The sequence below is a fragment of the Physella acuta genome, unplaced genomic scaffold (genome assembly GCF_028476545.2).
Source record: "Physella acuta isolate Inbredline_101_S28 unplaced genomic scaffold, ASM2847654v3 ptg001669l, whole genome shotgun sequence".
Lineage (NCBI taxonomy): Eukaryota > Metazoa > Mollusca > Gastropoda > Physidae > Physella > Physella acuta.
Window position 1 is genome coordinate 95,950 of NW_026733182.1, and position 26,490 is coordinate 122,439.

Here is a 26,490-nt window from a genome sequence, read left to right on the forward strand (position 1 = left end):
CCTCACTGATACGGAAAAACATAATTTTGCAATCTTGTCCGTATGTATGTGTGTGTGTGTATGTGTGTGTGTGTGTGTTTGTCTGTCTGTGTGTAAACATGATAACTTGAGTACCGTTACAGCTAGGTTGATGAAATTTCATATATAAGTATTTTATCAAAATCGTAGATACCTACCGACTTTTGAGCGATTTCCAATAACCGGAAGTGGTACTTTTTCTACTTTGAATTTTTCAAAATTCTTTTTTTCTACTAGATTTTATTCTATTTTTAAAAGTTTAAGTAAAGAAAAATCATGACTATATTTCGAGTTGCCATCCAACGTAGTGTTAAAATAGAATATTCGAGAAAGTTTAGGGGAAATCACTCCCGGTTTATTAAAAAATACTTTAAAAAATTAATTAGACAAAAAACTTCCATTGTTTGTTGTTCTCTAATTGAAATCTGCTACAGTACATAAAGAATATGTCGCGATATTACGTAGCTCACCACAACAACTTACGCAACTAATCCTTCTAAATTTAGTCAGAAAAACATAATCCTGCCTTTATATTTCAATAAGCACAACATATTAGCTTAATGTTAATAACATTTTTAATTTTTTTATAAACTCAGTTAAACAAGTCAACAGGATCAAACTAAAGAATCATACAGCGAAAAGAAACATTTCTTTGCTGTAACGGCTAGAAAGAGCAACGAAAGTGCCTGATCATTCAAACCTGATACTTTTTTTAAAATGCTGGTTATAAACTCAAAAAATAAAGATAAAGTTAGCAGACTATTGTTTTAAACAAATACTCGCTAACTCTGTATAAAATCATGTACAAAGTGTAAAGCAAAAAGACATAAAGATTCAAAATTTAAATGTATCTGATGATAGGACTGTTTTTACATATTAAAACGCTACAAAATGGATTTTTATGAAAGTAATGTACAAAAAGCTAAAGAAAATTTAACCATGAGTGCTGTTAAGGTTAACGTTAAAGATATAGTTTCATTATGGGAGGCTTCTCGCTGCGGAGACAACAAAAATGTAGAAAGTCTAATCGCAAAAGGGTGTGATGTTAACGCTGTAGATAATGAAGGAAGAAGTGCATTAATGTTGGCTTCTTTAAATGGACACAATAAAATTGTAGATCTGTTAATTAACAAAGGAAGTAATGTTAGCGCTGTAGATAATAAAAGAATGAATGCATTAATGTTGGCTTCTCTAGAGGGACACAATAAAACTGTAGATCTGTTAATTAACAAAGGAAGTGATGTTAACGCTGTAAAAAATAATGGAATGAATGCATTAATGTGGGCTTCTTTAAATGGACACGATAAAATTGTAGATCTGTTAATTAACAAAGGAAGTGATGTTAGCGCTGTAAATAATAATAGAATGAATGCATTAATGTTGGCTTCTCTAGAGGGACACAATAAAACTGTAGATCTGTTAATTAACAAAGGAAGTGATGTTAGCGCTGTAGATAATAAAAGAATGAATGCATTAATGTTGGCTTCTCTAGAGGGACACAATAAAACTGTAGATCTGTTAATTAACAAAGGAAGTGATGTTAACGCTGTAAATAATAATGGAATGAATGCATTAATGTGGGCTTCTTTAAATGGACACGATAAAATTGTAGATCTGTTAATTAACAAAGGAAGTGATGTTAACGCTGTAGATAATAATGGAATGAATGCATTAATGTTGGCTTCTATCAATGGACACAATAAAACTGTAGATCTGTTAATTAACAAAGGAAGTGATGTTAACGCTGTAGATAATGAAGGAAGGAATGCATTAATGTTGGCTTCTATCAATGGACACAATAATAAAACTGTAGATCTGTTAATTAACAAAGGAAGTGATGTTAACGCTGTAGATAATGAAGGAAGGAATGCATTAATGTGGGCTTCTTTCAATGGACACAATAATAAAACTGTAGATCTGTTAATTAACAAAGGAAGTGATGTTAACGCTCTAGATAATAAAGGATGGAGTGCATTAATGTTTGCTTCTTTCAATGGACACAATAAAACTGTACATCTGTTAATTAACAAAGGAAGTGATGTTAGCGCTGTAAATTATAAAGGATGGAATGCATTAATGGGTTCCATGACAAATGATCTCAGGACAAATGATCTCAGACAAAATATCTCAGACAAAATATCTCACGGACAAATGATCTCAGGACAAATGATCTCAGGACAAATGATCTCAAGGACAAATGATCTCAAGGACAAAAGATACCAGGACAAAATATATCAGGACAAATGATATCATGGACAAATGATCTCAGACAAAATATCTCAGACAAAATATCTCACAGGGAAATTTTAATAGTATGTACGATGCTTTTAGTTGATTTGAACTTTTTTTTTATTAACAGTTAATATCGGTTGTTTACTTTTTTACGCATAATAATTGTGAATAAAATGATTTGTTAAACCTAATAAGCCATCAAAAGATTTATTAAACTTTGTCGTAGCATTTGATTCGAAAAAGTAAAAATTATAACAAACTTACTCCTTTAGCCTGAAATTTATAATAAATGATAACGTATAAAACAAATAAAGTAATGGTTGTTATACAACATTAAGGTTCAAAACACACGAAATATTTCTCAAAAAAAATTCATAAAAAACGTTTTAATAACAAGCTTTTATGTAATGATGCACTAAAAAGTAGAAAATAAATTATAGACTACTATTTAAATAACTATAAAGAAAAGCGTGGGTCACTTTAGTATCTATTGGATACCTTTACTAATGTTAAGGAAGACACCCACGCTTTTCTTTATAGTTATTTAAATAGTAGTCTATAATTTATTTTCTACTTTTTAGTGCATCATTACATAAAAGCTTGTTATTAAAACGTTTTTTATGAATTTTTTTTTCAGTACTTTACATGTTTTATCTACAATAGAGTTACATGACTAAAAACCATTGCGCGCCTACTGAATATCACGTTCAGTAGGCGCGCAATGGTTTTTGAACGCAGCCATTACGTGGTCGTGATGGCGCAGCTATTGATGACGCGTGTGGTGTGGTTGGCTAGACATGCCTACTAATTCGGTCCAAATTTTAATTAATTCATAAAAAATCAATTAGGCATCCAATTAAGTCAAATTTAGTTTCAGATTGCATTGTCTTCATGTCTTGACCCACGTGCCAACTGTGAATCGTGTCGGTCAAGTAGAACTGTCCGAATTTTCACTCCTGCGTTTCCGTCTAGACTGACGACTGACGACAGACTGACGAGGAAGTGAGTTAAATAAAAGCTTGTAAAACGTGAATGGGTCTTCAGGTTCGTAACGTTAAACTATTGTTTTTATTGCATCATCAGCACAAACATAACGTTTACGTTTCTTTGCTGGCAGGTACATCGTTATGATCACACCTCTTCAATACTATGTGATCATCTATTGTGTGAATTCTTGCTCGACATGTTCGCTGTTTGTTTAAATAAGCATTTGTAACCTGATCACTAAGGTGTGACCGACGCATAACTATTGACTGTTGATGCTAGTTGTATTGTCCATGGAGAGCGGATGTTTCTCCCTTAAGGCATGTCTCTGCCATCAAAGCGGGCGGCCACCTTGATACGAAGGTGTTTCTTTATTGTTATTTCATCCCCTTTGATCTAGTTTCGTCCATCTGATGTGGTAGGATTGTCTCATATTTGTCAAGCCAACCTACGCTGTCTATCGAAAAAAATCTTTAATCTTCGTATACTATATTGCTAATACTAACTTTAAAATGTTTAGTGCAAAATGACAAATTTATACGCCAAACATTTCTTACAATTATTATATAGGCCTATAAACAATATTAAACATAATAAACAAAACCATATGACAATCAATAAAAAAAATTCAGATCAACTAAAATCATCAACTACACTATTAAAATTTAGGTGTGAGATATTTTGTCTGAGATATTTTGTCTGAGATCAATTGTCCGTGGTATCATTTGTCCTGATATATTTTGTCCTGGTATCTTTTGTCCGTGAGATCATTTGTCCTTGAGATCATTTGTCCTGAGATCATTTGTCCTGAGATCATTTGTCCGTGAGATATTTTGTCTGAGATATTTTGTCTGAGATCATTTGTCCTGAGATCATTTGTCCTGTCACCCATTAATGTTGTCTTCCCAAAATGGACATGGTAAAAGTGTTGATCTGCTAATTAATAGAGGGAGTGATGTTAACGCTGTAGATAAAGATCGAAAAAATTCATTAATGTACGCTTGTGACTTTTCATCTTTAAAACAACATATTGTTGAATACTTAAATGCAAATAATGTTTTTATTACATATTTTCTAATTGCGGAATGGAAGGCTAAAACATATGAAACCAAAGACGTTAAATGTAATAATTATATTAGTACTCAAGCTGAAGTTTTAATTGGCAAAGAAAAAGCTGCTGAGCTATTGATTAAATCAGGAGCTGATATAAACGTTATCGACACTAATGGATGGAATGCGTTGATGTACGCTGCCAGAAGTGGAGCTAAAGATACAGTTATGCTCTTAGTGAAATCTGGATGTGATGTTCTAGCCGTAAATAAAGAAGGAGACAATGCATTAGCTGTAGCGTCAAAGTATGGCTACAAAGATATTGTTGAGTGTTTGAGCTCCTTGTACAACTCAAATGTTGTTTCGGTAAGTAATGAGAATGAAAAAGATATAATATAATTATGTGTATACTATATACTATTTTTCCTATATTCGTTTAAAGATTGCCCTACACAAAGGATACGGTATGACATTAGGATGTATAAAACGAATAAGGGCTAGTACCCAGCGTCCTGTTGTCAGTTTAACCAATAGTTCCGAATAGCACTTTATTATTGACATTGTAAAACATCAATTAAAAAAATATATATTTACTGAGTACGGTCAATGTTTAGTAAGCCTAAGATTAATTTTAACTGATGTAGATAAAAAAACAATGTTTACCAAAGTAAAGATAAGGATTTCAAATTCAGTTTTAATATTTTTGCAAAAGCATGTCGTCACATTTTCTGACCCCCCCCCCTCCCCTTCCCCCCTTCCCCCCACCCTCTACTTCACTTTTCATAAAATTCTGAAACGGCAGTTATGGACACCCCCGAAAATAGCGCGAGCGATGAAATAAACCGACATTGAGGTCATGAACCCGATGAGGTATTCTGGCTTGTTACGCTTATTACTAAAATACATTGATGATTATAATACGAGTAAAGAGAATAATACCCACCAACCCAACTAAACACGCACACAAAGTATTTAATACGTTGCCTCAGTTTTTATTTGGTAAGGGGTCATCCATTTATGACCTCCACATATTTCTTTGGATTTTGGACTCCCCCCCCCCCCGTGTGCGTCCATACTGACTATACGTTTTTGCATAATCTTCTTACACTATTACTTGAACTACTGCATTAAAGTGTGTATATACTCTGTGTGTGTATAATATTACAAATACTAGTACAAAAACGTTTTATTAATCTTCGTGTCTAGATTTACAATGGAATGTGTTTACAAAAATAAATGATGACAGCTCGTTTTATTGTAATAGCTTTTATTTTGAAAATCAAATCGATACGGATTCATTGCTAGGTTTTAAATGGTATTAAATTTTAAAAGTATTTTAGATAAATTAAAAGAATATTTTTTGTAGAAAACTATATATTTTAAATTTACAATATTTACAAAATAAACGGTCACGTGTATCAATTTTTTATACTTTTTTAAAATATTGAGGAAATAATGCTCAACATCACACAACCTACAAGCAATGAGGGTCCTGGAATACTAGCAGCCCTATTAAAGACGACTGAAGGTTACACATAGAAAAATAAGCAACAGTCTTACAAAAGGGCAGCGGCTGGCCCTAGAATAAAAATTACTTTTAAATCGATTCTTTGATAATACCATAATACATAATTTTAAAATTCAAATAAGACAAAGTATAGCTGATCCTTTAAAGAATAAATTGAAATAAAAATTGGATTTCACAATGTATTTACATTATGAAATTTTTTTTTTTCTATTTGGTAGTGTTGAACAACTAATTATATTATTTTAAAAGGCTTTTATTATTAGGAAATAATCAATTGTTTTTTATAAAAAGTGTCTAAGAAAATATGCCAAAGCCAATTAATGTAAATAATAATGAAATGATTTTTAAACACTAATTTTTAAAGAAGTTTAGCAATCCTCCCAGGGGCAGTTGAGAGTGTCAAAAATGTTAAAGACTGCAAAGCATTGGTCATCCTGCTCCTGCGTTGAACTGCTTTCTGCCTGCGCAAGCTCAAGTTCCGTGGAGGTTGTTTCTCTTCCACAGCAGCCATCGTGTCCAGTATGACGTGTTACTGCAGCTTTTGATGGCATGTACACATTACACGATTTGCAAATGCGTTTCCTCATCTCTTTAGTGACGGTTGGGCAGAACAGATCAAAAGGAACTTCTGTTTTGTAAGCTGAAACTGCTGCTGGTCTCAGATTGGTGGCAAGTCTCTGCCACAGGGTCATGAGCCTGTCATGTGGCTGTACACGAGATGGTTCGGGAACATCGACCGGATAACCATCAAACTTAATTATGCTCAAGATCTCTCCTGCTTTTTTTTTTGGAATTTTTATTTTTCTAATTCTGGATCTAAAGTTCTTCCAGGGGCATTTAAAAGGCTACCGAATGAATCATGTGTTAATATCAAGCCCGCCAGTTCCCTGCTCAGTGGGGCCATTCTTCTTTCCACATAATTGTAGGCAGACATTCCTGGCGAATGTGTCATAGCTATGTACACATCTAAATTGTACTTTCGGAACCTGTCTGCACCAACAATTAACGTTTTAGGAAAGCGTGGGTTCTAATCAGGTCCCCCATCAACGAAAGCAAGGAATATTGGCTTTATGTTGCCTTCATGGGTAGCTACCTCTTTAAAAGAATCAAAATGTAGCAAATGATCCACATCTCTCCAATGTGTAAACGCTGTGCTGCGGTCATGCTTGGCACTTCTGATGGCTATATACGTTGGCCCAGAGTGTGTTATTTCAAGCTCAAAATGCTCTGATGCTGCTTTAATTGTTCAAGCTGCATAGACAGAGGGTGTAAGCTTGTGTTTAGTAGCTAAAACAAAGTCATAGCCTGGAGGTCTGACTTCGTATTCCAGACACATCAGCAGTGGTGCTTGTTTGTTGGCTGCAGCCAGACCGATGGGGACTTTAGCCTTATCGTCATCTGGCCCAAACATAGAGGAAATACTCTTTAGGTATTCCTTTGTTGAAAATGTAAAGTTTGCGTTTTCATGCAACTTTCGCTCACTGCTTTCCGGTCGCCGTAACTTTACCTGTACTGTTTGGATATGTATTTTGCCTTCAGTATAATCATAATAATAGGCAGGGACTATAGGCAGCACCAGCAAATACGATATGGCTTGCCTGTCATCCTGCCTAGACCCATTTTGAGTGCCGTGTCTTTCCATTACATCGTGTTAATTATCTTAGATATTAAAGTGGTATAAGTAGTCAGGGTTTGGCTGCTGAACCATTGGGAACATTTCATGCTCATGTTACACTTAATTAAATTGTTGCTATTTATTTAATTCCCTTTTCTTCTCTTAGGAAAACGCTGATAATGAAGCGAAGGGCTCTTTGTCGTTAACATCACCAGAAACTACAATGTCAGGTATTAGATTGTTTGTTAGTTGGTCCATCAATAGCATTAAAATTAGAATTTTAAAAGTTCTTTTATAGATACGACGGTCTCTAATGCAAATGAAGTAAAATTCTTTTGTTAAAAATGTTGAATGAAATAAAACTGTAGTCTGCACAATTCCCATCCCCCTCATTTTCCCGTGTCCATGCTGGATAGATTTCAAAATTTTATTTTTGTTTCTATAAATATTGTTTTATTATTATGTTGGTGTCATTTGAATACAAATGTATTAGTCTGTTATAGAAAGGAAATGAAGTGCAAGCTATATAAAAAGGCGAAAAACAATTCGTCTATGAAATAGAAGTTAAATATGGTAACCATATAAAGTATTCGAAATTGAAATGTACACAGATCACGATACTGTATGCATTTTGAAGTCCGAAAACCCCATTTTGTATTCTTCTCACCCTCTCTCTTTATTTCATCTCTGTGCGTGTGTTTGTGAGAGTGTGCGGCGTGTGCATGTGCGTGCGAATGTCTGCGTGCATAATTTGACTACTGTATCAGATAGGTTGACGAAGTTTCACATATTAGTTTTGGTTGCTATAAAGGTTTCTTTATACTTTTGAGCGATTTCCAGTTAGAGGAATTTGTTATTTACTCTATGCCCAGTTTATCGAAAGACGATAACTTTTATTAGATCCGATCCGTAAGCTTCTCTTAATGTTCTGGGAAATCTTATAACTGGAGCACCGTTTGACTCTACAGGTGCTTTATTCTATTTATAATCAATTACTCAAAATATTCAGCATTAGATACATTGATATCATATTCTTAAAGAGCCCCATATTCTTAAAACTGTATACTTTTTTGTATTTTCCCAAATCGAACGGCGTTGTTCATTTCCATACCCATAGGCCTACTTTGTTGAAAGTGTCACGCAAATAGTGAAAGAAGAATGTTCTTTCATTAGTCTAGATCTAGCTATAATAAGACAAGTATATATGTAGGTCATAAACGTGTTCACCACTCCATGTGTTATTTTTTAACATTTTATTCGAGTCTACTTGGATATTTTATTTTGACTTAACACGTAAAATTCTAAAATTATAAACGTATGTATTGTTTAACGCTAAAGAGCATAGATTAAGCAAAAATGTTATATATTAACGTAATTTTAAACAATGGTTTTATTTTGCAGACGAACTAGAGCAAGCGAATGAGAACATTTATGAAATGCACTGTAACATACTTAAAAGCAATTACAAATACTTAGATGAAGAAATTGATGGGAAGTTTATAATAGATTTTCTATTATCAAAACGTATAATAAGTTTAGCTGACAAACAAGAAGTTACGGCAATAAAGAGGCGTAGAAAAAGGACCCGAGCTCTGCTGGATAAAATACTTAATGCTGGGTCAATAAGGGCGTTTCCTGAATTTATAAATTCCCTAAAGGAACATTATCCACAGGCAGCAGAAAAGCTTAGCAAAGAATTGTAAAATACATATGTTCTGTTTATCTACTTTCTACATCCTATAGCAAGAAAACTATTTTTAGATGTTTATGTATGCTCTGTTTATGTGTTTTCTACATTCTATAGAAAGAAAACTATTTTTTAGATGTTTCTGCATATTCTGTTTATGTACTTTCTACATTCTATAGCAAGAAAACTATTTTTAGATGATTATATTATTTGCCATGAGTATTTTTATTTGTAATAAAATATGTCTGTCTTTTTACACATATTTATACAATTGAATTATTTTTGTTGATGTTACAATATTAAAACTTGCTTTGTACTTAATTACCCCACTTGATTAATTTATTGTTAAACTATTCACAGCTATTTGTAAACAGTTTAGTAAAAATTTCGAAGGAATTTTTCCTTTATCCAAATGTTTTATTTTTTTTTATTTTTTCTTGTAATCAAAGACAGGAGGAAATTAAAAGTTTAAATGCACGATGCGGTCACGTCCGCTTAATAGGAAAATGTAACGGTTTCCTTTTTAACCCCATAAGGTGACATTTATGAGAATCTGATATAATTCCAGCTGCCTACAAAACCAGCGCTATTTCGATACAAAAATTCAAATTTCTGTGGCATCTGCAACTGGCCGATTTACTGTGATTATATATATATATATATATATATATATATATATATATATATATATATATATATATATATATATATATATATATATATATATATATTGATAGATACTTGAGAACGAAATAAATTTCCTGCCTTGAGATCGATGAATCAAAGCTTTTTAATCAAGTAATTGGTACTTTGAGATAGTAAAAAGTATAACAGACCTCTGTATTGCTTTCACGATAAACTATAGAATACTGTAAGAATATTTGTTATTGATATAGACAGCTACAGTAAATACCTTTTTAAACTAAACTCTTATATTTTTCTCTGAATGATTTTTTTTCACCATCTACAATAGTCTTATCTTACTTTATTTTTAAAAAAAGAACTATATTTTTGTGTATTTAACAAAGTTAGATATTATTTTATAATTTACACACATTTGATTTTTATAATTCAATAGAAAGTTATTTTATTGTTATTTTTAAAATTTATAGATAAATTTTACTGTTAAACGGATCGTGATATTTAAAAATTAACGTAAAATATGCTGTTCAACACAATATTAAAGAGTTTGATAATAAACTGTGTGCTAAGTTATGGTTATGTGTGGGTTTTTTTTTAAGTTTAAAAAAAAAATATCGTTTTTCATTAAAGGAGCCATACTTAAATGTCAATACACTGTGTTTTCTTTTTTTGCTGTGACATTTTACTTACCACTACTACATAGAAAAGCCCAAAATTTAAATTTTTTAAAATTTACAATAGAGTTGCATGACTAGAATCATTGCGCAAATAATGAACATGACAAAGCGTGTATGATAGTGCGGAATAGTTGGATAGGACTGACTACTTATTTAGACAAAATTTTATTAATTTATGAAACATAAAATTATGAATCCAATTAAGTCAAATTTAATGTCAGATTGCATTGACTACGTGGCTTGACACACGTACCAGCTTCGAACTGTATCTGTCAGTTAGAAGTGCTCGAATTTTCGCTCGGGCGTTTCGATGTCAGGTAGCAAGTTAGAAAAATTCATAAATACGTTTTAATAACAGACTTTAATGTAATAATGCACTAAAATTAGGGTCTACTTTACATGTTTTATTTACAATACAGTTGCATGACTAAAAACCATTGCGCACCTGTTGAACGTGATGACGCCCTATTGAACGTGATGACGCGTTTTAATAGCGCGGAATAGTTTGATGAGACAGGCTACTAATTAGGAGCAAATATTAATTAATTCATAAAAAATTAATTAGGCAACTAATTAAACCAAATTGAATGTCATATCGCATTGTCTTCGTGTCTTGACCCACGTACCAACTACGAACCATATCTGTCAGATAGAAGTGCCTGCAATTTCGCTCAGGCGTTTCAATTTAGACAGACTGACGATTGACGAGGAAGTGAGTTAAATAAAATATTGTAATAAAAGCTTGTAATAAAGATTGTAAATATGACAAAATAATCTTCTTGTTTTAAAACAATTTGTATTTAGTTAATTAGAATTAAGAGTCGTCGTGAAAAACAGCACATACCAGGGGGAAGGCGTTGAGACATTTGTTATGACGTGTGACTACTGGGATTAGGACAGTCTAACACAAACACACACACACCACACACACAGTCTCTCTCTCTCTCTCTCTCTCTCTCTCTCTCTCTCTCTCTCTCTGTGGGTGTGCATTAGTTCTATCGGAAACAACATTAAAGATAATATGAAAAGAAGAGAAGAAACTACATAGCAATTTATTTTACACTTGACGTGTTTCTCTTGACGAATAGAGGAGAGATCTTTGTGTGAAAAGTCTTTTATTATGGCGCAAGATTTTAAGTTCAATTTGTTTAAATCTTTATTTGTAGTGTATTATTATCTAATTCTAAATAATCTTAATACAATAAAATCATTACTTTAATGTTTGTCGGGGGCCAGTATTTTAATTTTAACCATATATGTGCACATAGTATTTTTTACGTTTCAACAAGCTTAATTACGTAATCAGCCCAGGCCTCGATAGGATTTTTAATTAGGTTGCTTAAAAATAGATCCAAGCTCTAACTGTATTCTTCTATTCAGCGTTTGTATCATAACGTTTCTGTAGCTGATATATAATACACTTGACTCGGTTCTTATAAGTTATTGATCATATTTTACAGTGATTTTGTTTAGCAATGGGAGTGTGGTCAATACGACACAGCATTCAATTATAACAGTACGGATCCACATCCTGGTGCAATCAGCTATGTCCAATAGTTAAAACACAGAAGTCACGCAGCAATGCATTTTGGACTGAAGGAAGATTAACATCTGAGTGCTCTTTTACAATAGGTCGTGTAAATATCTATTTGTAATTTTTTTTTCAAAAGAGAAATTATAATTTGGTTTTGAGCAATTAATTTTAAGGACCACACTCAATTATATATATATATATATATATATATATATATATAATATATATATATATATATATATATATATATATATATATATATATATATATATATATATATATATATATATATATATATATATATATATATACTAGCGTACCCGTCCCCGGGCGATGCCGCGGGGATAGAAGAAGGGTTTCATCCATACGTTACCAATCCTATATTCTTAGACGCGTAACCTTGTTTTCTAAAAGTGAGCTATTTAATCGTATTGACGAAAGTTGTACCCTATATGGCGCCGCCCATAAGAAAATTTAGTTTTCTTTTTTGCAGAAATATTCTCGGGAGTATTCTCATCTACTCCCTAAAGTTTCATGGCACTCGGATGAACCGCATCCGATTTTTATTTTTTATATACCGTGTATAGAGAAAAAAAATCGCCCCCCCCGGAGGGCGCCGCCCTTGCAATATTAAACAATTTTTTTTTGCAGAACCCTACTATTGAGTGATCTAATAATCTCCCCAAAGTTTCATGGTACACGGATGAACGGTGTGAAACCGAAATAGACTTATATTTTTATAAACCGTATAGAGAGAAAAATCGCAGCCTCCCGTGGCGCCGCCCTTGCGAAATTTAAATAGGATTTTTTTTTACAGAACCCTTCCCTGAATTGATCTAATCAACTCCATCAAAATCTCATGGCTATCGGATAACGGTGTCACACCAAAATCGACTTTTATTTTTATATACCGTATATAGAGAAAAATCGCACACTCCCGTGGCGCCGCCCTTGCGAAATTAAAAATTATTTATAATGAACTCCCCAAAGTCTCATGGCTATCGGATGCCAAACCAAAATCGACTTTTATTTTTATATACGGTATATAAAGAAAAACAAATCGCGCCCTGCCGGGGCGCCACCCCTACGAATTTGAAAATGTTTTTTGCGCAAAAACCTCCCAAGGAGTATTATCTACATTTTCCCAAAGTTTCATGGCGATCGTGTGAATATTCTCAACAACTTTCCAAAGTTTCACGGCGATGTGATGAGAGGTGTAGTAATGCATAAAGGACAAACAGACAGACAGACACACAAACATACATTGCTTTATATATATATATATATATATATATATATATATATATATATATATATATATATATATATATATATATATATACACCATCAAAAAAGTTGTAATAAAAAAGAGTCCAATTATTATATTTCAATTACAAAGTGTTTTATCAAACACTGGGTAGCTTAAGTGTGTGATTATGATAAATATGATTATGATACATAACCAATTAGTTTTGCAAAATCATCCTTTCTCAAAACACATCTATAAAGTTTGTTCCTAGTAAAAGTTTAATAAATACTACACTTTGTAGTTGTCTCTAATGGAAAATTGATAAGTAATTAATACTAATAGTTTCGCTGTCTGTCTATGTATCTATCTGACAAGAACGCTCTAGAGAAAACACAAGGAAAATAAAAACATGCATAGTAATTCGAAAAACGAAGTATGACGTCGACACATTTAGCACAGAGTAGAAAATAATCTCAAGCCGGATAGTGCACACATTAATATGACGTCATTGATTATCGAGTAAACATTCAATACAAAGGCAATTTGGTCTAATCTAAGTGGTTTGCGTGAAGAGTTTCTTTCATACAATTCTTCGGGTAGGGGCGAAGCCCCACCCCCGCGTAAGAACGTCTGAGCCCCCCCCCCCCCCTCCCCAACTCAAAAGAAATTTCCTCATCGATACTCTATAATAAAATTACCGCCTAATTAATGTGTCTAATCTAAAAAGTGGTTTTCTCGCAATTTCTTTAATGCAATTCTTCGGGTAGTGGCTAAGCGCGACACCAGTGTTTCTTTCAGACTTTTTCCTTCCCGGAGAGGGGTGGGGGTACTTGAAATTTTCGGGGGCGATGGTAGAATTTTCGGGGATGGGGCGGACACTGGAAAAAGTATATAATTATATTTCGTTGAATGGGACGGTAGACATGTTTTTTGGGGGGTGGGGGTGGGGTGTGGGGGGGGGGGGTGTGTGTGGGGGTGGGGGGGGGGGGGTGGGGTGGTTTTAGTTTAGAGAAAAGAGACAGCACTATCAACCTAGCGCCCGGTGTATCCTTCCTCAACGGGCCATTTTTCTCGTATACATGATATTTTTACAACATAAATCCATTTTAAAATGCTAGCTGCATTGAGAATCATGCAAATAATAGCGTTTCGACCAAAGGTCGTCAGTCCCCAAAATAGTGTAGATAAAAACCTAGATAAAGAGGTCGAACTGTGGAATAATTTTGACTTCGCTCGATTGTGAAAACACATCTTGTCTAATAGCCATGACAGAGGCGTAGCGAGGGGGGGGGGACATATGTCCCCAGGCGCCGACCTTAGGGGGGGCGCCAAATTGAAAGTTTGAGGGGGGAGGTTTGCAAATGAAAAGTTCGAGGGGGGGGGGGGTGCAAATCGAAAGTTTGTCCCCGGGCGCCGGGAAGGGTCGCTACGCCTCTGAGCCATGATATCCAAATAAAGTCCAAAATTATGTCACATTTTTTTCTTTTTAACTAGATTTTTTACGTGCTGACGAACGAAGAACTTGGGGCGAAACATCCATTGTGCCTAAACCTAGCTTTAATAGGTGAAGATACTAACACTACTCGTTTTTACAACCACAAATCAAATGTTTGTTGAAAGGTGAGAAAAAGTATTCTATAAACGCTGCATTGGTTAAGGCAAGTATTAATAAAAATTGTATAAAATATTTAAAATGTTATGCCAGTGGTCCAGAATAGGCACCAACGATCGATTTTCGTTATTTTATAATCACTGTAAGCTCAGTAAATCATAATTTGAAGCTTTACCTGTATTTCAACTAAAAAACAACTTTAGTAGAATCGGAACAGTATAATGTCATGAATTAAGAGACATTCTTAACTATTAACAACATATATAGAACAATCAATTTGACAATCGATTGAAAATAATGAATAGAATAGTTGACTATCGATCGTAATTAAGCTGCGGCAATAGGCCTCTAAGGCTGGCACAATCGCACCACCCCACCAGGTGCAAACCTCGTTCAGGTTGAAGATTAGAAGCTTTTTGCATGCTTGAGTAGTTTTTCTAAAAAAATTGGCTGGGTATGGAGCCTACAAGCTTGCTGAATCGATTCAGCTTGGGTTGTTATTTGTTCAAGGATAAATAGGAATACGTGTTATATCTCGAAAATATGTAAGTAAAACGACCCTCAAACTAAATTTAAACTAACTTTTATTTAATTTCTAGTTCTATCTGTTCCAAATCAGGTATGTTCCTATGTTGAGTGTTAGCTGTTTATTGAATACGGTTTCTTATAATTGTAATGCTGTTTTCTTAATTAACAGTATTTAATACCACGTATACTAACAATAATCATTGAATCTCCAACAAAATGAAATAAAATATAACAAGACTACCCATTATCATTAGATAACTGTGGGTATCGGGGTCATCCATAAATGACATCAAATCTGTCACATATCATTAGAGGCCTAGCGACCCTTCCCGGCGCCCGGGGACAAACTTTCAATTTGGCGCCCCTCCCCTTTTCGATTTGCCCCTCCCCCATTATTTTTTTTCAAATATTTATAATGCAAAACTGCAGCAAAATTGAGTATTTAATTTTTTTCCAACCCATTTTGGTGCCCCCTAGGGTTGGCGCCTGGGGACATATGTACCCCTAGCCCCCCTCCCCCTCCCCCCTCCTTCGCTACGCTTCTGCTTATCATCACAAAATAACCGGACCCCACATTCAAAAAGACGTCACACCTGAGAAGTTTTTATCTTTTAAAAACACCGATTTCGGCTGAGCATGGGTCTGACCACACAATCCATTCATATGCTGAGGTCACAAAAACAGGTCATCTCTACTTCCCCTACCCAGTGTCTCCCCAACTCAGAAATGTTTTTGTCTTTTAAAACACCAATTTCGTCTGAGCATGGGTCTGACCACACTATCCCTTTATATGCTGACGTCACAGGTAAACTCTACACCTATCCAACTCTACATCACCTGCCCAGTGTACCGCAAAGTCTCAGACAACATGTTTTTATCGTTTAAAAAAATGCCAACCGAGCATGGCTCTGGCTACACTATCTCGTCATAAGTTGAGGACGCATAAACAGGTGGCCTCTACTTCACCTGCCCTTTTATCCCGTTAAATTGAATTTTTTTTTTTTTACATCGACACGATGTGTCTCGAACCCGTGCCACCCGCATGATAACTTAATTCACTAACATCTTAGCTATCTTGTCTCATACAAGTAAGGAAATATTTTTATCTAGGCTCGTAAGATCAGGGACGTATTTACTGATATATTTTACTTTTATTCTACGTAAGAAACTTCATTTACGCGAATAGGCCCTAGTATTATTTCAAAATAAATTGTATCCCAAATTATACAATTACATAGCTAATCAAACAAAGATTTATATAATATAATTAAGGTCTGAAATAGTTTAGTATATAAAAAATAGATTTTAGTTCTAGATAGAGCTAGAGATCTATCTTATTCTTAAGTCTAACTTTTCCGTAATTCTAGATTTAGAATCTAGATAAATAAATCCCTTGTATTCTGGAACTGGATGATCATTGAAGCTAAACAGCAAAGATTTATATCAAATATTTAAGGAATAAAATAGTTTAATAAAGAAACTCAATAATTTACGTGTTTTTAAAATAGTTTTTGTTAAACTAATTAATTTTGGTTTGACCTAAATTCTAGATCTGTAACTTTTCCTTCCTTCGACAGCTGATCTGAATATTCTTGATCTACATCTAAAGAAATGTATGGTATTATCAAATTAAAAGAACGATTGAAAATTGATAAGAGTGTTGGAACCTAATAAAAAAAAGCAAACATCGTATCGTTAAATCTATACTCAACAGAAATATAACGCGTTTAACTTTTGAATGAGCACCAAAATCTTCGATGTAAACATGTAAACAAACTTGAGTTTTAGTAGTATACTAGCCGTTGGTACCCGTTACACGCGAATTATCGGTCTTTATATTTTAATGGTATACATTTTTAGAAGAATATTTTATAAAACAGTAATTGGTCAAAACGCAATTTGCTTTACTACAGGTTTAACGATATTAATGAAAAAGCAAAGGAATAACTAAATAGCTAAAAGTCCGACACATTAAAAATAAAATAGGCTACTAATACCTATTAGAAAAAAAATTCATAAAAAACGTTTTAATAACAAGCTTTTATGTAATAATGCACTAAAAAGTAGAAAATAAATTATAGACTACTATTTAAATAACGATAAAGAAAAGCGTAGGTCACTTTAGTACCTATTGGATACCTTTACTAATGTTTAGGAAGAGACCCACGCTTTTCTTTATAGTTATTTAAATAGTAGTGTATAATTTATTTTCTACTTTTTAGTGCATTATTACATAAAAGCTTGTTATTAAAACGTTTTTTATGAATTTTTTTTTCAGTACTTTACATGTTTTATTTACAAAAGAGTTACATGACTAAAAACCATTGCGCGCCTACTGAACATTACGTTCAGTAGGCGCGCAATGGTTTTTGAACGCAGCCTTTGAACGTGATGGCGCAGCTATTGAAGGTGATGACGCGTGTGGTGTGGTTGGCTAGACATGCCTACTGATTCGGTCAAAATTTTAATTAATTCATAAAAAATTAATTAAGCATCCAATTAAGCCAAATTTAGTTTCAGATTGCATTGTCTTCATGTCTTGACCCACGTGCCAAGTGTGAATCGTATCGGTCAAGTAGAACTGTCTGAATTTTCACTCCTACGTTTCTATCTAGACTGATGACAGACTGGCGACGACAGAGGAAGTGAGTTAAATAAAAGCTTGTAAAAATTAAACCAAATTGTATACATAATTAGTCAACACAACACTATATTAAATGCAAACATTGATTAAAAGACTTAAATGACTCCGTTAAAAATCCGGCTTTTCAATGGTATTTATGTTGTTTTTTAAAGTAATTTTGTATTAGTTTTGGCCGAGGAAATTGTATATATTTCATAAATTACGTCTCGATAAGTAAATCTATAGATCTAAATCCAATTTTAATGAAATAGTTCATTTCTTCGTATTCTAAAATTGGAAGATGACGCCATTGGTTTTGTGTACTTTTTGCACTTCAAACATATGACATGTGACGTCATCGGTTTCGGCGTTCTTGTCCCCACTAAAAACACTTTTCCGGTTGCATAATTAAAACTATTTTTCTACATTCTAATATGCATTTATTTTTATTTTATTAAAATTTGTTTCTTTTTTAGTGCAATTTAAAGCTAATTATAGTGAGTTTTTTTTTCCCTATTTTGATAATTTGTTCTTAATGAAATAGTGACAATACGACTAGAGATATTTACTTGCATGGTCAAATATGCAATAGTAAGCAAGCAGCAAAACGATGATCAACTACACCTTGTTTATTATCCAAAATCCTTATTAAAATGTTAAGGAATACAAATATTACCTTTGTAAATATACAGTTTACTTACATCTATCTGCACAGTCCAGTAATGATAATTAATTTGCAAAACTGCAAAAACCTTTACTTAATTATTTACCCCACAAATTCTAACAAAAACGTTGCAGCTCTTTCAGAAAGCTACGTACCCTGAAATCGTAGTGGATTTTATAATATTGCCCATGTAGTAAAGAATTAACTTTTTAATCTTGTTATGTTTTCCATACGTGCTGATCAACTTATTCATTTTTCCATAGGGAGTGGGATTTTAAAGGTTTCTTTAATTTTTTTCAGACATTTTTTTCTCCGGGGAAGGAAACAATTGGAACTTTCCTGAATGCATGAAAGAAAATATGGAATTTTGCCTTTTTTTGTGAATTGAGAATTATACAAACATCTACGTTTAGTAAATCAAGCTAACCCCATAATACCTGACATGAGCCTGGTATTTTGACAAGTACAAACTTAAATAAATAACATACGCTACATTATCACATCTGTATCTTGTTTTAAGTTTACAGACTTCATATTTAACTATAATAGTTTGTTTGTTTTTTAACCCAGGCAAACATGTCAAGTACACCAGACTAAAAGAATAGACCAAGAAAACATAGAGAAGTGAACTAAGACAAACACTATTTTCTGATTAGACCGAGAGATCGAAATAATACATATTTTTTATTAAACCTTTAAAAAATTAGCTTAGTTAATATTTCTCATAAGAGAAAAAAAAGATAAACTTTAATAGAGAAAAAATCAAATATTCATATTCAGACAATTGCAAATAAAACAATTTGAAAACAAACCATAATGGAAAACTCTAATTATCATAAACAAAGTTTAATGGAAGAAAACCTGGATAATTGGATTATTTCTGAAAGTGAATAGAATAAAACTAAATGAAGAAATCTAAAGCGTGGCTGATGTTTAACTGATACAAGTATAGAAGGAAGCATTAGTCCCTTAATCTTACGTTAGAAAGGATAAAACAGATGGAATTTTATTTGAAAAAAATGAATTGCTATTAATACTGTCAAAAAAGCGAAATAATACAATAATATTGCGCTTTTAAGAGTGTACATGAAAAACTGAAGTAATTTTAAAAAGTTAACATTCTTATTTGTACGTTTGAAAGACTTTTAGAATGAATACATTAATGTGCGCTTGTAAAAAAGGACAAAATAAAACAGTGGATATGTTAATTAGAAATGGAACTAATGTTAATGAGGCTACATTTGAAGGGAATACGGCTTTAATGTACTCCTGTGACAATTTTGCTCTAAAACAAAATCTTGTAAAACATATAAATACATATAAACCCGATGTTACGGTTTTTCGAATTGATGAATGGAAAGCTACAAAATACGAAACCAATAACATTACATGTAATAACAATGTCAATACTAAAGCTGAAGTAATAATTGGCCAAGAAAAAGCTGCCGAGCTTTTGATAAAATCTGGAGCTGATATCAACATTGTTAACAAAAATGGATGGAGTGCGTTGATGTACGCCGCCAGAAGTGGAGCTAAAGAAACAGTTGAGCTCTTAATGGAATCTGGATGTGATGTTCTAGCCGTGAACAAAGAAGGAGACAATGCACTAGCTATAGCATCAAAGTATGGCAACGAAGAGATTGTTCAGTATTTGAGCCCCTGGTACAAAACAATTTGTATTGATGGTCAACAACGAGGAGTTCCTTTTGTAAGTACTGTGTATGAAAAAGCTGAAATTTATTTTAAACAAAAAGGTATATGTGCTGAAATAATATATGAGGGAATTGAGGGGTCGAAGGTTAGTGCTTATCACTGCTAACCCGAAAATGTCGAGTTAAGATCTCGGACTCAAATCTGTAGGACATCCCTGAGTTCATTCACCTTTAATGAGTACCAGGCTACTGGGAGTTGTGCTGAACACACTGTCCCCTCGTATTCTGAGGTCATTGAAAAAGATGAATTCTACTTCATCTGTTACATGTTCCATGGAAAGGTGGATCATGATATATATATATATATATATATATATATATATATATATATATATATATATATATATATATATATATATATATATATATATATATATATATATATATATATATATATATATATATATATATATATATATATATATATATATATATATATATATATATATATATATATATATATATATATATATATATATATATATATATATATATATGTATATAGTGGTACCTCGACAAACGAGATTTTATATACGAGTTTGTTAAGCGAGCACATTTTGCATTGACATATGAGTAAAATTTGAGGTACGAGTTAATTGTAAGCGTGTTTAAAAGTTCGTGGAAAAGATACACCCCAAAAATGTAGCATCCAATTGTGCATCGGGGTTATTTAGTGACACTGAACAAAATCAAAACATTCTGAAAGGGAGAAAAACAAACCTTTTTGGACAGGTTTATTTTAAAGACCTGTGTGGAAAGGTTGGAAAAGTAAGAAAACCGCGGCAAAAGAAAAAACCAGCGAAGAGAAAAGCAGTAACGAAAATTTACAAAATATTATTTTGCAAAATTTAGGTTCAATTATGTTTGGTGACGTTAAGTTCCGATACGATTAGGGTAATGAGTAGCGTTAAGAGTGTAACGATTAAGTGAATTAAAGTGACCACTATAGCATAGCGTTAACAGTGAACGAGGTGAAGTTCCTCGGCCCAACTCCTCCACACTACATTAAGCCTACACCTCCAAAATTATCTTCCGTAAGCTCAAGTTAGCACGCTTTCTAAGTAAATACACTTTATAATATAAGTTTATTTCTTTGCAATATCCTATATTATTTTTTTAAATAACATTGTCCTGTAAAAAAAGACATTTCTTATTTGAAAAACACGAAACAAAACACAACTCGGTGGCATTTTGGAACGGAATCATATCATTTCAATTACTTTCAATGAAAAAATAAAGGTATTGATATATGAGCAACTAGGCATGAGAGAAATGTTAGGGAACAAATTGAACTCGTATCTCAAGGTACCACTATAAATATGGGACTCAAGTTACCGTAGATCAAAATCAAGATTTTAACAAATCTGGACGTTTTACACCTTCATTTGTTGGAAAACTTTGATTGAAGTTAAACACCAACGCAATTACTGCAAATTTGTAAATTTAAAAATTGAGTTTCGTCAAAAAAATTGAATCAATAGAACTGTATTATAAATGAGAGCCAATAAATAAGCACATGTTTGCCAACGTGTTGATTATTGTAAAAAAACATGGATAAGCTTACTTAATTCTGAACATTTATCAGTCCAGATTTGTTAAATTCAATAAAAAGTGTAAATTGAAATTCTTACAATTAGCTACCATATCTACTATTTCTACGTGTGTCACAAAATAGATTTTATTCTTGACACTCCTTAGGTAAAACCCCAGCCATCGACAGTCGACGACATGATGAAAGACGACATGGTCAAACAGGTGCTCGACCTTGACATTCCCGAAGACCTGGTCAAGAAAACTCTACAGAAAAGGCTGGAAGATAAAGGCACACAATTTGCGAGTGCAGAAGCTTTGACCGAGGCGGTACTAGAGGACAACTTATTGAGTCTCAGCACAACCACACCCGATGACCCCTCGATCTCAACACAAGAAAAGAAGGCTACTGGGTTGAAAGAGCTGTTAGTATGCAAAACGTGTTGCGAAGAGGATGTGGACACAAAATTTGAACCTTGTTGTCACCTCTCCTGCGGGAACTGCTGTTTTCATGTTCACATTTGCCCAACCTGCGGCTTACCTATTCAAACTAAAATAAATCCTCCTTATATAGCTATATTAGCAGTTATACTAACATGTCTGATAGAGGTATGTATCTGTATAATATATTTTACTGCGAAATGTTTCTTAACGCTAGAAAAATTTAATCCAAGTATTGATATATATATTTTTAGTTGCATTGCTTTACAATCTGAATACAAGTACATTTTTAAAATTAAAAATAGTATATAGGGCTGTGAAATGGATACCTGGCGGGAAAATATTTTATTTTTGTAATTTGCTGGGTAGCGTGGGTCATAAAACTAATTCTAAAGAACTGAATGATAGATTTAGTTGCACTCTTTTTTAAAAAGTTGCCTGTTTTTTTTAAAGAAATGATGGCTCAAAATATGGTTTTAGTAACATTCTGTACGACTTAAATACTGCTTTTAAAAATTGAGTTATAGACTGACAGATAGACAGACAGATAGACAGACACACAGACGGAGGACAGAGAGACAGAAAAACAGACAGAAATAGTGACAGAGAGGATAATCAGGTTAAACAAGAAAAGACAGAAGTATATACATAGATAGAATGAAAGACAAACAGAAGGACTAATGCAACAAAAATCATAATATATAAAAGCCCATGTGCGCACTTCGCTCTCTCTCTCTCTGTCCGCAAAATATTTTCGCAGGATATCACATCAGAATTGTCAGCGATATAGGAGAACTTGATAGGGACTTTTGTTGAAAATAATATGGTAGATGTTTTAAATGTATAAACACAATTTTATTTTTAAGAAGAAAAATAAAAAATAAAGGCGTATTCGAATGTAGAAAAACAATTTTATTTATGCAACCGGAAAAAGGTTTATAGTTGGGACAAGAGCGCATTTAACAATGACGTCACTTAATTTTTACACTAAAAAAGAGCACGAAACTAATGACGTCATCTTCCGAGTTTAGAATAAAATAAAGAAATGAACTATTTCATTCAAATATGATTTAGAGCTACGTACGCTATGAAATGTATACAATACGATTTTCTCGGCCTAAACTTATAAAATTCACTTCATCTATTAGAATTCTAGATCTAGATCTAGATAATAGCTAGATCTAGAATATTATTATAGATCTAGGCTTGATCTACGCAAAACAGCTAGACGTAGACGCTAAGATCTAGATTTAAAATCTAGATTTAGACTTTAGACTCTATCTACCCTAGAATCTATTCGATTAATAAATTTATATATTAAACTATTTCACTCCTTAATTATTTTATAGACATCTTTGTTTAGCTATGGAACTGGCTAATTTGGGATAAAAAATTAATTTGAAAGAATGGGTCTATTCGAGTAAGTTAAGTTTCTTAACTAGATCTACGTCTTTTATTCTTCATGTCTCATACGGCATAAGGTGCCTAAATAGCTGAGATGATAGTGTACTTGATTTTAGAATATAAAGAAAGGAACTACTTCATTTAAATTTGATTTAGATATAGTTCTATAGATCTACTCATCAAGACGTACTCTGAGAAATATATACAATTTTATTGGTCAAACTAATACAAATTACTTTAAAAAAAAAATAATGACCATTGAATATCTAGATTTTTAACGGAATCATTTAAGTCTCTTAATCAGTGTGTGCATTTAATATGGTGTTCTATTGACTAATAATGTATATAATTTGGTTTTAATTTTTCGAATACGTATTGGTAGTCTATGTTATTTTAAATGAGCCGGATGTTTAGCTATTTAGTTAATTCTTTGTTTTGTCACTAATATCTCAACGTGTAGTGTTGCATTTTGATTAATAACTATTTTATAATTTATTATTTCCATATATGTATAACATTAAAAATATAAAGGCGTATAAATTCACGTCAAATGGTACCGATGGCCAGTATAGACATAAGGGCAAACAGATGAACAGACAGGATTAACAAAATGACAGAAGAATATACGGACATACAGACAGACAGATGAATAGACACTGCAAACGTTTGTAAAAATTAGCAGTTTTCTGGTAAAATACCCAAGATCAATTAACTAAGAGTCGGCAAACAGAAGGCGTGAATGAAATTTCAAAGAACTAAAGTTGTGACTTCGGTTATCAGTAGTTTTAGGTCTCTTCGTTCATATAGCACTTTGTAAAACGTTTCAAGAGTTGGACCATCGCCTATCGCATTAGACTGACCTTCAGCTTTAATGTGGATCTTACACGGAGGAATTCTATTTAAAGCCGCGTTTATTATTTTACATTTTAATAAGTATAAGTGTAGTTAGGCTATTGACTTATTATTCCATTTTTAAGTTAATTATTAATATTTAAAACGAATTTTTCATGTTTCGGCAATATAGGAAAAGGTAAAAGCAGAAAAGATAAACATTTCGCCGTCAACAATTCCAGAATGTACATTGAAAGGTATTTAACTGTTTCATAGTTTATTGACCAGTAACATTATAACGAGAGTTTAAGAAGCTTATGGTTAGAACAGAAGTAGGGGTCGGCGTAATCGCGTCGGTAAAGCTCATGGTTGCTAAACCGAAACGTCTAGAGTTCGATGAGGCACGTTAGCTGGGGACAGCCACTCTTCTACGACAGACAACTCCAAAATCAAACAATTGTTGCCTTGTAAATAATTATTGTTCTTAGTTGGACAAAGGCTATAGAAGCAAATCCAAAAAAGAAAAGCAGGCTGAAAATCGGAGTCAATGGACTCGATTGCGCACAAACGGTTGACACGTATATTCTAATTGTGTGGGAGATGATAACTTCCAACACTAAAATGAGGAACGAAAAAGAGGAAGGAGAAAAGAGAACAGAAATGAAGAGATAGAGCTCTTCTATTGCCAGGATTAATTAAGTGATTGTGTGGTTAGTGCCATGTCCAGCTGACTTTGCTCCAAGCTTACATTTGCTGATTGGACGTTTTAACTAAATTATTCATTATAATTATGTATCTATTCAATAATGACTGAAAAGATGTTGTTTGTGAGTCATGAGATAAGTATCATTCTAAAATTGACAATAAAAATACCATCGGGTTAAGAGACTGTTCAAATCATAAAATTGTGGTTATCGTTATTTTAATACATTGTTCTACTTTGCAGACCAGCAAGGACCTATGCATGGTAAACTACAAGAGAAGCACTTTAAAATACTAAGAAGAAAGTACAAATATTTAGTTGAAGAAATTGATGGGAAATTTTTAACGGATCATCTATTCACCGAAGGGATAATAACTTTCGATGACAAACAAGAAGTAATGGCCATACAAACACGCAGTGGGAGGACCCGAGCTCTACTGGATAAAATACTAAATGCTGGACCAGGACGAGCGTTTCCTGAATTTATAAACTCACTAAAGGAACATTATCCACATATAGCAGAAGAGCTTTACAATAAGTTGTGAGGCAAAGTTGTGGATAATTTTATTTTCTCCAAGCTTTAGTGAATAAAAACAGTTTTAGATTGTTCTGTTCTGTAATTAAAATGTTTTTTTTAGTCCTTTCATGCAGTCAAATTAAAATAAAACTATCTAGATCTAAAAATATATTCAAAACTAAACTAAAACAACAATTATTTAATGACCTCTCTAACTGACTCATTGAAACATTTCTCATTCATCTATTATATTCTTATTTTTTCTCATTTTGTATTATAACTAAGTAATATTATTTCTTTATTCCACATTTTTAGTGCTATTTTACTGCTATGTCGTTACTATGCCATTGTAAAAAAAAGACTGCGTGCCTACTATTGTTATCGTAATTGAATGAATAAGTTTGAATAAATAAATTATTCTAATTTGGTTAAGAGTGTTGAGTCAGGAAATCCGAAAATTAATACATTCATTTTTTAATATCTGATATATTATAACTGTTTTAAATGATACATTAATTTGCTATTCCCATTATAATTATATCTAAGTTTCACCAATGTGAATACTTTTCGTTAGACACATCTTCCAGTTCGAGTTTGCATTCATTATATTATTTACTGATAAAGACGCAAAAAAAAAATTTAAAATGTAATTTTTTGTGTCTGCAAAATACAAAGGAGATGAAACAAGAAATAATATATCAATAACTAA

At 32.8% G+C, this 26,490-nt stretch overlaps 2 protein-coding genes across 2 annotated transcripts; both read left to right on the top strand.

Moving 5' to 3' along the window:
* Positions 1-909: 909 nt before the first annotated feature.
* On the top strand, positions 910-4,828 carry LOC131929746 (ankyrin repeat domain-containing protein 50-like). The gene is made up of 3 exons (XM_059286094.1): positions 910-1,895; positions 4,374-4,650; positions 4,727-4,828. The coding sequence occupies exons 1-3, from the start codon at positions 910-912 to the stop codon at positions 4,826-4,828; spliced, it is 1,365 nt and encodes a 454-aa protein (XP_059142077.1).
* Positions 4,829-19,806: 14,978 nt separating this feature from the next.
* LOC131929753 (uncharacterized) lies at positions 19,807-26,289 on the top strand. The gene is made up of 4 exons (XM_059286100.1): positions 19,807-20,351; positions 22,054-22,494; positions 24,755-24,818; positions 25,508-26,289. Exons 1-4 carry the CDS (start codon positions 19,845-19,847, stop codon positions 25,807-25,809), a joined length of 1,314 nt encoding a protein of 437 aa, XP_059142083.1. The 5' UTR covers positions 19,807-19,844; the 3' UTR covers positions 25,810-26,289.
* The last annotated feature ends 201 nt before the right edge of the window (positions 26,290-26,490 follow it).

Excerpts from the sequence above, each read along its gene's own strand:
- LOC131929746 (XM_059286094.1), top strand. The coding sequence starts at position 910 with ATGGATTTTTATGAAAGTAATGTACAAAAAGCTAAAGAAAATTTAACC. Across the intron at positions 1,896-4,373 it reads GAAGGAAGGAATGCATTAAT|TACTCAAGCTGAAGTTTTAA; the intron begins GTGGGCTTCTTT and ends TAATTATATTAG. Across the intron at positions 4,651-4,726 it reads ACAACTCAAATGTTGTTTCG|ATTGCCCTACACAAAGGATA; the intron begins GTAAGTAATGAG and ends ATTCGTTTAAAG.
- LOC131929753 (XM_059286100.1), top strand. The coding sequence starts at position 19,845 with ATGTTAATTAGAAATGGAACTAATGTTAATGAGGCTACATTTGAAGGG. Across the intron at positions 20,352-22,053 it reads AACAACGAGGAGTTCCTTTT|GTAAAACCCCAGCCATCGAC; the intron begins GTAAGTACTGTG and ends GACACTCCTTAG. Across the intron at positions 22,495-24,754 it reads TACTAACATGTCTGATAGAG|GAAAAGGTAAAAGCAGAAAA; the intron begins GTATGTATCTGT and ends TCGGCAATATAG.